This window comes from Chiloscyllium punctatum, chromosome 22, assembly GCF_047496795.1.
Source record: "Chiloscyllium punctatum isolate Juve2018m chromosome 22, sChiPun1.3, whole genome shotgun sequence".
Lineage (NCBI taxonomy): Eukaryota > Metazoa > Chordata > Chondrichthyes > Orectolobiformes > Hemiscylliidae > Chiloscyllium > Chiloscyllium punctatum.
Genome location: NC_092760.1, coordinates 21,776,061 through 21,789,247, shown reverse-complemented (window position 1 = coordinate 21,789,247; position 13,187 = coordinate 21,776,061). Strand labels below are relative to the sequence as shown.

General features: G+C 40.6%; 1 protein-coding gene across 1 annotated transcript in view; it reads right to left on the bottom strand.

Moving 5' to 3' along the window:
- Positions 1-13,187, bottom strand: part of LOC140493446 (mucin-6-like) — a 266,402-nt gene that overhangs the window by 221,919 nt on the left and 31,296 nt on the right. The window contains exons 9-11 of the mRNA XM_072591885.1: positions 12,359-12,479; positions 8,505-8,643; positions 2,732-2,836 (exon numbers count right to left, since the gene is read on the bottom strand). Of these exons, the coding sequence (XP_072447986.1) occupies positions 2,732-2,836; positions 8,505-8,643; positions 12,359-12,479 (365 nt within the window). The remainder of the gene's footprint in view (positions 1-2,731; positions 2,837-8,504; positions 8,644-12,358; positions 12,480-13,187) is intronic.

Here is a 13,187-nt window from a genome sequence, read left to right as displayed (position 1 = left end):
TAATAAGAAGAGGAACTTTGCCTGAGGACTGGTTGGAATATTGTGCCTACATATGATAGGAAATATGCAGAGACTCATCTAGTTTAAGAACTAATGAGTTGCATTCTTTATTTATATTCAGAGGAGGTGTTAAGCCTATTTGCATATTCAGATGAGGCTTATACGTACCTCTGGTCCCTGCTGCAAACATGAACCACTGCACAAAATGAAGTATTAAAGTAGGGAGGTCTTGCAAATACTATGTAAGACACTACTCAGACCACAGCTGAAATACTGTAAATAATTTGGGTCCCTCACCTAAGAAAAAAAATACTGGCATTGGAGGCAGTCCAGAGAAGGTTCTCGAGGCTGATACCAGTTATGGAGGGACTTTCTTATGAGAAGGGCTTGAGTAGTTGGGTTGATACATAATGCAGTTTAAAAAAATGAGGTTACCCTGTTGAAATATAAGATTCTTAGGAGTCTTGTCAGAGTAGATACTGAGATGTTGCAGGATAGTCCCGGATCAAATGGCATAATCTCATTTTAAGGGGTTGTCCATTTAAGTCATAGATGGGAAGTATATTTTTCTCTCAAGAGGGCAGTCTATCTATGGAATTTTATTTACCAGAGGGCTGTCGCAGCACAGTCATTAAGTATATTCAAGGCTGTGATGGACCGATTTTAAATCAGTAAGAGAATCAAAGATTGTGGGATTCAGGCGAGAAAATTGAGTTGAGAATGATGAGATCAGCTATGATCTCATTGAATAATGGAGCAGACTTGATGGGGTGAATGGCCTACTCCTGAACAAAAAGCAAGATCAACATTAGATCTGAAATTTGAGAGGTTCATTCAAAAGTCTAATAACAGCGGGAAAGAAGCTGTTATTGAACTGTTGATTCAGCCTGAAGCTTGGTGACCAGTAATGTTCCACAGGGATTGGTTCTGGGACTTCTGCTCTTTGCGATTTTTATAAATGACTTGGATGAGGAAGTGGAAGGGTAGGTTAGTAATTTTGCTGCTAACACCAATGTTGGTGGAGTTGTGGATAGTGTGGAGGGCTGTTGTAGGTTGCAACGAGACATCAACAGGACACAGAACTGTGCTAATACGTGGCAGATGAAGTTCAACCTGGAAATGTGCGAAGTTGTTCACTTTGGAAGATTGAATTTGAATGCAGATACAGGGTTAAAGGCAAGATCCTTGGCAGTGTGGAAGAACAGTGAAATCTTGGGGTCCAGGTCCATAGATTCCACAAAGTTGCCACTCAGGTTGATTGGGTTGTTAAGAAGACATATAGTGTGTTGGCATTTATTAACAGGGGGATTGAGTTTAAGAACCACAAGGTCATGCTGCAGAGTTCTGGTCGCCTCATTATAGGAAAGTAGTGAAAGCTTTCGAGAGGGTGCATCGGAGATTTACCAGGATGCTGCCTAGACTGAGGAGCATGTCTTATGAAGAAAGGTTGAGTGAGCTAGAACTTTTCTCACTGAAGTGAAGAAGAACGAGAGGTGACTTGACAGAGATTTACAAGATGTTGAGAGGCATAGATAGAGTGGATAGGCAGAGACTTTTATCCCATGGCAGAAATGTCTATCATGAGGGGGCATAATTTTAAGGTAATAGGAGGAAGGTTTAGGGGAGATGACAGAGATAGGTTCTTTACTCAGGGAGTGGTGGCTGTGTGGAATGCACTGCCAGCAGTGGTAGTAGAGTCAGATATATTAGGGACATTTAAGCGACTCTTCAATAGGCATATGGAAGATAGTACAATGAAGGGTATGTAGTTTACTCTGATCTTAGAGTAGGATAAAAGGCCAGCACAACATAGAGGGCTGAAGGGCCTGTGCTGCACTGTACTATTCTATGTTCTTTGTGTGTTTAAGCTTTTGTATCTTCTACCTGATGGATGACATTAGTTCCCTTTCCAAGGCAGTGAGGAGTGTAGATGGAGTTAATGGATGGAAGTTTGGTTTGCGTGACGGACTAGTCTGTGTTCACAACTTTAACTACTAACATTATTGTTAGTGCTGCCAATTCCAAAACTACAAGGTCCTTTCTGAACCCAACTTATCATAGCAACATGTGTTCTCAATTTGCCCCAAACAATTGCGAACTTGGCCTTACACTCCCAAATATCTCAAACTTTATCCTGGCTGTGATCACAATTTCCTCACTCTTTCAAAAGCAGTCTGACCTACCAACATTACTTTTGAAGTCTACAATCTTGAACCACTAATCACTCACTCTAATTTACTAACATAGAATCCTGACACTTCACATAGGTATGTCATTATGGCCAGTTTTTGGGTGAGATTTCCCAACTTATTGGTAATATGGTATCCTGATCTTGGATTCAGGCCCTCTCAAGACTCTTTCAAAAAAATCGGTGATGAAACCTGATCAAATACCTAGATACCAAAGGCCTAACCTGTGCAGGTTAGATGATGCCTTTGTAGCTTTGGAGGTAGGCTGCCTATCATTCTGAGGAGTTATACAATTTTAATTTTATTAGGACATAGGAGAGTCGACCACAAACATTGTATAATAAATACATAGCATCAAATATTATGATAGACAAGTGGATGAATAGAGGAATGGGACTAAGTATATATCTCTTTCAGAGAGCTGTATCAGATGTAACTGGCCTAATATAGATCCTTCTGATCTATAAAACTGGTCAATCATTATAATATCCTTATGATTAAAACTCCTACTTTCATTTGATATTTTGCACTAAAACAGTCACCTTATCACTTGTGTAAATTACAGCACTTAATGATGTTTCTGTGGGCTTCACACCAGATTTCTCAAATTGTGCTTCAATGTGTCCATTACCAGGTATCACCGGACTCTGGAATAAAATTTCAATCATTAATAATGAGCTGGTTGTGTAAATAATGTTTTTCTTCAATCAGTATAGATCAGTACACTCCCACATTGATCTAAAGTCATTTATTATTCTGAAATGACTTTTTCTAAACTTCCTGTTGTTTAAATAACTCAATAGACAGTTGAGTTTTGCATTCATGAGAGATTTAAATGCTTGATTGGTAGACTAGAAGTTGAGAATTGCTATAAAAGTTGTAGAAATGATGACATATTAAACACACACATTGCCATGTTATAATTTTTGGAAACTAGAGTTAAACTTTCAGTACCCATTCCCTTTCAACTGACACCTTTCAAATGCTTTTCTCCCCAAAATAACTCCACAAAGACCAGTATCTCATCACCATGTCACCTTTTACTTACGGATACATAGTACATGGTAATGACCCAGCTAACTCAGAGCTGGCTCCTGGAGTGAATAGAACCCCCGAGACTCCATATCTGTCACACAGGACTCCCTGATTGGATCAAATTAACAGCTCAAATCAGGGAACTCATATTTAGGAGATCGACATAGAGTCACAGAGATGTAAAGCACGGAAACAGATTCTTCGGTCCAACTTGTCTATGCCTGCCAGATATCCCAACCAAATCTAGTCCCATCTGCCAGCACCCGGCCCATATCCCTCTAAACCCTTCCTAATCACTACCCAACCAAATACCTCTTAAATGTTGCAATTGTACTAGCCTCCACCACTTCCTCTGGCAGCTCATTCCATACGTGTACCACCCTCTGCGTGAAAACGTTGCCCCTTCAGTTTCTTTATATCATTCCCCTCTCACCTTAAACCTATGCCCTCTAGTTCTGGACTCTCCGACTGCAGGGAAAAGACTTTGCCTATTTACCCTATCCATGCCCCTCACGATTTTGTAAACCTCTATAAGGTTACCCCTCAGCCTCTGACGCTCCCTGGAAAACAATACCAGCCTATTCAACATCTCTCTATAGCTCAAATCAACAAACCCAAGCAACATCCTTGTAAATCTTTTCTGAACCCTTTCAAGTTTCACAACATTTTTCCGATAGGAAGGAGACCAGACTTTCATGCAATATTCCAACAGTGGCCTAACCAATGTCCTGTACAGCCGCAACATAACATCTCAACTCCTGTACTCAATATTCTGACCAATAAAGTAAAGCATACCAAATGCCTTCTTCACTATCCTATCTATCTGTGACTCCACTTTCAAGGAGCTATGAACCTGCACTCCAAGGTATCTTTGTTCAGCAACACTCCCTAGGACCTTATCATTAAGTGTATAAGTCCTGCTAAGATTTGATTTCCCAAAATGCAGAACCTTGTATTTATCTCAATTAAACTCCATCTCAGCCCATTGGCCTATCTGATCAAGATCCCGTTGTAATCTGAGGTAATCTTCTTCACTGTTCACCACACCTCCAATTTTGGTGTCATCTGCAAACTTACTAACTATACCTCTTTATGCTCACATCCAAATCATTAATATAAATGATGAAAAGTAGTCGACCTAATACTGATCGTTGTGGCACTCCACTGGTCACAGGCCTCCAGTCTGAGAAACAACCCTCCACCACCACCCTCCACCACCACTGTCTTCTACCTTTCAGCCAGTTCTGCATCTAAATGGCTAGTTCTCCCTGTATTCCGTGAGATCTAACCTTGCTAGCTAGTCTCCCATGAGGAACCTTGTCAAATGCCTTACTGAAGTCCATATAGATCACGTGTACCACTCTGTCCTCATGAATCCACTTTGTTACTACAAGAAACTCAATCAAGTTTGTGAGACATGATTTCCCATGCACAAAGCCATGTTGACTATCCCTAATCAGACCTTGCCTTTCCAAACACGTGTAAATCCTGTCCCTCAGGATTCCCTCCAACAACTTGCCCATCACTGACGTCAGGCTCACTGGTCAATAGTTCCCTGGCTTGTCCTTACTACCCTTCTTAAACAGTGGCACCACGTTAGCCAACCTTCAGTCTCCGGCACCTCACTTGTAACTATTGATGATACAAATATCTTAGCAAGAGGCTCAGCAATCACTTCCCTAGCTTCCCACAGAGTTCCAGGGCACACCTGATCAGGTCCTCGGAGTTTATCCACTTTTATGCGTTTCAAGACATCCAGCACTTCCTCCTCTGTAATATGGACATTTTTCAAGATGTCACCATCTATTTCCCCACATTCTATATCTTCCACGTCCTTTTCCACAGTAAATACTAAATCAAAATACTCATTTAATATCTCCTCCATCTCCGCTGCTCCACACAAAGGCCGCCTTGCTGATCTTTAAGGAGCCCTATTTTCTCCCTAGTTACACTTTTGTCCTTAATGTATTAGTAAAAACCCTTTGGATTCTCCTTAACTCTGTTTGCCAAAGCTATCTCATGTCCCCTTTTTGCCCTCCTGATTTCTCTCTTAAATATACTCTTACTGCCTTTATACTCTTCTAAGGATTCACTCGATCTATCATGTCTATATCTGACATATGCTTCCTCCTTATTTTTAACCAAACCCTCAATTTCTCTACTCATCCAGCATTCCCTATACCTACCAGCCCTTCCTTTCACCCTGACAGGAATATACTTTCTCTGGATTCTCGTTATCTCATTTCTGAAGGCTTCCCATTTTCCAGCCATCCCTTTACCTGCGAACATCTGTCCCCAACCAACTTTTGAAAGTTCTTGCCTAATACCATCAACATTGGCCTTTCTCCAGTTTAGAACTTCACCATTTAGATCTGGTCTATCCTCTTCCATCACAATTTTAAAAAAATAGAATTGTGTGCTCCCCGCTGACAACTCAGTCACTTGCCCTGCCTTATTTCCCAAGAGTAGGTCAAGTTTTGTACCTTCTCTAGTAGGTACATCCACATACTGAATCAGAAATTTTTCTTGTACATGCTTAACAAATTCCTCTCCATCTAAACCCTTAGCACTATGGCAATCCCAGTCTATGTTTGGAATGTTAAAATCCTCTACCATAGCCACCCTACTATTCTTACAGATAACTGAGATCTTACAACTTTGTTTCTCAATTTCCCGCTCACTAAAATACAATTACAAAGGTGATCATCCCTTTCTTATTTCTCAGTTCCACCCAAATAACTTCCCTGGATGTATTTCTAGGAATATCCTCCCTCAATACAGCTGTAATGCTATCCCTTATCAAAAATGCCACTCCCCCTCCTCTCTTGCTTCCCTTTTTATCCTTCCTGTAGCATTTGTATCCTGGAATATTAAGCTGCCAGTCCTGCCCATCCCTGAGCCACACTTCAGTAATTGCTATGATATCCCAGTCCCATGTTCCTAACCATGCCCTGAGTTCATCTGCTTTCCCCTTAGGCCTATTGCATTGGAATAAATGCAGTTTAATTTATCAGTCTTGTTCTCTGCTTTGTCCTTGCCTGCCCTATTTGATTCACTTCTTTTCCCAACTGTAACAGTCTCAGATTGATTTCTTTCCTCACTATCTCCTTGGGTCACACCTTACTAGTTTAAAGCCTCCCGAACAGCTCTAACGAATCTCCCTGCCAGTATATTAATTCCCTTCCAATTTAGGTGCAATCCATCCTTCTTGTACAGGTGACTTCTACCACAAAAGAGATTCCAATGATCCAAAAATGTGAATCCTTCTCCCATACACCAGTTCCTCAGCTATGTATTCATCTGCTCTAAATTCCTATTCCTGCACTCGCTAGCTCATAGCACCGGGAGTAATCCAGATATTACTACTCCCAAGGACCTCCTTTGTAAATTCCTACCTAACTCTCTGTAATCTCCCTTCAGAACCTCAACCTTTGCCCTTCCTATGTCATTGGTTCCAATGTGGACAATGACCTCCTGCTGGCCCCTCTCCCCCTTGAGAACATTCTGCACCCTCTCTGAGACATCTTTGATCCTGGCACCAGGGAAGCAACACACCGTTCTGATTTTTCACTGCTAGCCACAGAAATGTCTGTCTGTACCTCTGACTAGAGAGTCCCTAACACAATCGATCTGTTGGAACCTGGCTTACCCCTCATTGCGTTAGATTCAGTCTCAATACCAGAAACTTGGTTGTTTGTGCCACATTCCCCTGAGAACCCATCATCTTCTACATTTTCCAAAACAGCATATTTATTTGAAATGGGGATTTCCGCAGAAGACTCCTGCACTACCTGCCTACCTCTCTCACCTTTCCTGGAGTTAACCCATCTATGTGACTGTATCTGAGACTTTTCTCCCTTCCTATAACTGCCATCCATCACAACCCCTTGATCTTGTAAATTCCTCATTGTCTCCAACTGTCACTCCAATTATTCCATTTGATCTGATAGAATTTGCAACTAACGACATTTATTGCATTTACAATCCTCAGTAACACGTAAACTTTCCCTGAACCCCCACATCCAACAAGAAGAGCATATCACTCTACTAAAGGCCATTTTTGTTTCTTTCAATCTACAGACCCAGGAAATAGCACTGTCTTATTCCTCTACAAAACACTGCTCCAGGTTAAATTAATACTTATGGCTTATATTTTTAAGTTTAATCAAGAGACATGTCTCAATATGACATATAATCAAGAAAGAACCCAGTCTACCCACTACTGCAAACTTACTGCCAGGCCATGCTTAAAATATTCACTTATTTGTTTCTGTGCTGTGACCTCTCCCAAACAGGTTCCTCCAGGTTTAGTTGTGAATTTCACTGTTTGTTACTTTTCCCAGACGCACTCCAATGTCCAAACATACATGAATTCAAACAGCAAAGGTAGTAACTATGTAGGTTCACTGCTGTATCTGTTAGCAACGTGGGTTTCTTTCTCTCTCTCTCTCTCTCTCCTGTACAGACCTCACCATGTGTTTCCTTTGTCTGTTCCTCTCCCTTTTAAAAGTGCTGGTGTTTTGAGTTATTTTCTTCTCTAAAGTTTCAAAACAATGCAACAGCATAAAAAACAGTAATTGCTGCTCCTGGAATTCGAGAAAATCACCTCCAACACCTAAACACCTCAAAAAAGGAGCAGCCTGTTACAGCCAAAAATTTTTGCTATCCTCCATTTTGGATTATCCAGAATCCTTATGCCTGACTTCATCCAATCACTGTACTCCGCAGCCACAGATATAGTGGCTTTCCCAAACTAAAGCACATAATTAAGGAAAGGGGATGTGCGTCATCAGATGTTGAAAGAAAAATATTTCCTGAAGGATTTTTAGTGCCTCAGAATGTGAAGGAATCCAGCACTTAGTCTTCCCTGACTGTCATGGCCTTGCCTCAAATGCTTTTATAGATGGATCCTCATCCTCTCAATCTCAGCCCAAGGACATTATCTGGGCAGTGACTCACCTTCAAGGCAGCACATACAGTACTTCACACTCATGATATTAATACTGCTGGGTGTCACCCTCAAGATCTTACCCTGACAAAAGGCAGAAGCTTATCAGGTTATATTCTGTACAAGGACATTATCATCAGGGCCTTTCTTCTTCTTTCTGCTTGATTAATACCAATTATTTCCAAGTATTAAAAGCTTGCCAGAATAAAATGTAAGTATGTAAAACAGACTAAAATATACACTGACAGTAAGTAACTTTCAAACACAGGGCAGACTAACTTCACTCAGTCACTTAACCTCATAAAAGTGAATGAACTGTCGCAAGATCTTACTTTGACCAGCACGAAGATGCAGACTGAGTGGAACCGATACTGTCGTGAATCAAAAGTGGTAACAAATGAGCCGCCTTCAATGGAACATCGTCCGGGACATGGGAGGTTAGTGCACTTCCATTGGCTCATAGAACACACACTGCACAAAACACAAACATATTCAAAGCACACCATTAAAAAAAGTTAAAGTAATAAAAATAAAATATTCCTGTTGCAGGAATAATTTTATAATTTTCTACCTTGTTTAAAATATCCCATTCTTCAGTTTCCTGTGGTATTCTCATGTAATTTTGCATTGGGCGGCACGGTGGCACAGTGGTTAGCACTGCTGCCTCGCAGCGCCGGAGACCCGGGTTCAATTCCCGCCTCAGGCGACTGACTGTGTGGAGTTTGCATGTTCTCCCCGTGTCTGCGTGGGTTTTCTCCGGGTGCTCCGGTTTCCTCCCACACTCCAAAGATGTGCAGGTCAGGTGAATTGGCCATGCTAAATTGCCCGTAGTGTTAGGTAAGGGGTAGATGTAGATGTAGGGGTATGGGTGGGTTACGCTTCGGCGGGGCGGTGCGGACTTGTTGGGCCGGAGGGCCTGTTTCCACACTGTAAGTAATCTAATCTAATCTAATAACTTATATTGAAGATCAGTGGAAACCGTATTTTTGGAGTCCACCCATGTTTTTGCCAATCTTATGTCAATGCAGTTGATCATGACCAAGGAAGTTCATCACACTTATATATGTAACGTTCTGCTATAATGCGGCAGTTGTGTTCCACTGCAACATTGCACTAATAGAAAATCGCGTTGTCGAAAACCGCTACAGAAAATTACGCTGTAGAAGATCACTAATAGAAAATTGCTATACACGTTCAGCAGAAAGTTCATGTTATTCAAACAACATCCACAATTTGTCAGGCGTGTTCTATCCAATTTGCACTTTATAGTAGAATGCATGTTATAGCAAAATGACCTGTACATTAAAAAAACTTCGGATTTGGGCTTCTTTGGACCTTCTCCCACTCAGCTACCATAACCTTTGCACATACTCAGCTAAAAGCTTTACAGTCTGCTCTATTTTAATACTTATTATTAATGAACATATGAATTCAGAGCAGACGTAGGCTGTTCATCCCTTGCTCAGCTATTCAATTAAATCATGCTGATCTTTTGTGTTGCAAATTCCCTATTCCCATCTATCCTGATAACCGTGCACCCTGCCTAACAAGAATTTATTTGACTTTAGCTTAAAAATATTCAATGACTCTGCCTCCATTGTTTTCTGAAGCAGAAAGTCCCAAAGTTGCACAATCCTCTGAGATAAAAAAAATTATCTTCTCTCTGTCTTAAAAAGATGATGTCTAATTTTAAAACAGTGCTCCCGAAATTGTGGACTTACTCAGAAGAAATTTCCTTTCCATTTTGCCATGATCATTCAGGACCTTAAAAACTTTAATTAAATCACCCTTTCCCTTCTGAAGTCTGATGAAAACCACTAAATTCAGATTGGTTATCTGCCCTCCCACTCAACTCTGGATATTTATATGCTTTTTCCCTTAGATGAGAGTTCCCCTTAGATGTTTCTTTTTTTTAGAAATGAACATATTCTCAGAATTCTGAAATAACCCTTTAAAGGTCTGCCACCACTTCTCTATTGATATTTCTGCTATTCTAATTCACAACAGCTAGGTCAGCTTTTATGCGCACATAGTTGCCCTTTATTTAAATTTAACATATTAGATACAGATCCACTCTTTTCACTTTCAATCTATATGTAAAATTCAATCATACTAGAATCACGGTTACCTGGAGGTTCATTTACTTTCAGGTCAAAAATCAATTGGGTCACATTGAATAATATCATTGAATAATATCAAGTGTAATCTGCTCTCTGGTCAGTTCCAACATGTGCTGCTATAAGAACCTATCTCAAAAAGATTCTACAAATAACTCCAAGAGGCTCCTATTATCAATCTGATTTTCTCATTTATGTGTAAATTAAAATCACCACAACTAATGACTGATACATGGGTATAACAGGTACAAATTCAATTTATAGATGAAATAATACTATGAAGTGCAGTAACACATGAGGAGGATAGTAATTAAAAAATCTAAAGAACAAAACTGGTGCAATGGGAAGTCACCAGGAAAATGACATTAACAAAGAAGTGTTAGGTGACAATGTGGGTTGTTTTGGTGCATCAGAACTTCATCCACATTGTAATAAAACAAAGTAAGACAAAAAAAACCCTGTCGTCCTTACCACTCGTTCACTCCTCAAGCACTACCAATGCTAACTCATGCCCCCAAAGCCTTCTTGGTCCTCACATTCTATGCCAATCCTGTGCAAACTAGGCTTAACCTTCATGTCCCGTTATAGTCCTTATGCCAACTGAATGCCAACTTACATCGATCCATGGACACTACTTATCCCTACGCCAATTTACTGCCAATACTTGCCAATGACTCTGTACCCCTCCCTATGATTCTTTATAGTCCCTTGCCAATTTTTTTGTGAAGTGATGCCAGCCAATGTCTTCTGCTCTCACACATATCATGCAACTCACCCTGCACCTACTTTGGGTAGACCTCAGGAGCAACGTTTCCTCTAAGCTATGCAGCTGCTTAGAGGGAACGTTCCATGCACAGCAATCGGCATCAGCACACCAATCACAATATTTTCCTGTTTTGGAAATCATTGCTGTGCACAGGCCTCAGAGGCCCATGCAGCTGGTAAGAAAACTAAGGAAATGCTACTCACAAGCTTTGAAGAGATTAAATGATATAAATGTCTGATTATTTCTTACAGAATTGACTATTTATTTAAACACCCTCACTGATAAAAGCTTATCCGGTATATTTAATCTTTTTCAAGTAGTTAATCCCTTCTATAAAAACAAATGTTCATACTCATAGCTACATATCATAGATAGCCATTTCTTACAGTGTGAAAACAGGCCCTTCGGCCCAACAAGTCCACACCGCCTCGCCGAAGTGTACCCACCCATACCCCTACATCTACACCGACCCCTTACCTAACACTACGGGCAATTTAGCATGGCCAATTCACCTGACCTGCACATCTTTGGACTGTGGGAGGAAACCGGAGCACCCGGAGGAAACCCACGCAGACACGGGGAGAACGTGCAAACTCCACATAGTCAGTCGCCTGAGGCGGGAATTGAACCCGGTTCTCCAGCGCTGTGAGGCAGCAGTGCTAACCACTGTGCCACCGTGCCGCCCCGTTTCCTTATTAAAGACAGCTTGAAGCTGTCAATTATATGGTAAATTTACAGCCTCCCCACACTATCCCACAACAGATGGTAGACATTCAAGTATCAACACCTTAACAGGTCCACAGACCTTGTTTAATTTCAAAACATATTCATGTCTTCTCTTGAAAACTGATAATTTACAGAATACAAGAAATGGACATCCCTTCAGTATACCTGGACCTGTTTGTACTCTTATTTAGTAATTAGGGATTTGCTGGGTTCAGTTTTCCCTTACATTTGAATCAAATCAAACCCACATGCATTTCCAATGTTCAAAAATTGGGTGCTTCTTCTGGACCCAGTTAAGCAAATTATCAAACAAAATTCCAAAAGCTGAATTTGCTAATCAGATGAGCAGATTGACAATGATAAATGCTGTTCAACATATTACAATCAAGGGTAGATTTTTAATTTAATCTCTGAGGTGTAAATCAAGTGTGGTAAATTAACGTCAATTATATAAACTGGATAATTTTCATGTCATTGTAATCAATAGAAAAAGAAGTATTGCAATTTCTGTAATGATCCAATTGAAAATCTACCCCCTTTTTTTAACCAAACAGCAGAAGAAGGATTTTTGCTTTACCAGTTTCTGCAGAGTGCAGAGATCTTATCCCCAGGACTGTAGGTATTCCCATTCCAAGTACAGGGACATTCACTGAGATGTACACACATGCCCTTATTGGAAATGTCATCAAAAACAGTCCCTGTAGAAAATATAGCAGTGAGTAACTACTATGATAGAAGAATTGATTGCCATGAAATTGCTGGTCAGATTGGCAGATCAGAGGCAAATCGAATTCAATCCAGGAAAATGAAGTAGTGCTCTTGGGGAGGGCGAACAAGGGATTACACTATGAATGGTTAACACTCTGGGAAGTATTGCAAAGGTACTTTTATGTGCATATCCACAAATTCCTGAAGTAACAGGGCATGCAGATTAGATAGCAAATCAGATACTTTAGTGGCTGATATACAGGATATAAGAGCAGAGAAGTTATGCTGAAACTGCATAAAATGTTCGTGCAGCAGTATTTGGAGTACTGCATGCATTTGTGGTAACCACATATTGGAAGGGTGGAATTGTACTCGAGAGGGTGCAGGAGAGATTTCCCAAGATGTTCCCTAGGCTGGAGGGTCTGAGCTATGAGGAAAACTTGGATAGGATGATGTTGTTTTCCTTGCAGCAGCAAAGATTGAGAGGTGATTTGATATAGATATATAAGATCATGGGTAGAAAAATTAGGGTGGCTGGGAAGGCACTTTTTCCACTAGTAAAGGGGCCAATAACCAGGGGACTTAGATCATGAAGAGGCAGAAATCTAAGAGAAGTGTTGAACAGTAACTCTCACCACACTTAAGCAGTATTTAGCTAGTCATTCCTCTGGCATATGGGCTAGGAGTTGGAAAATGGG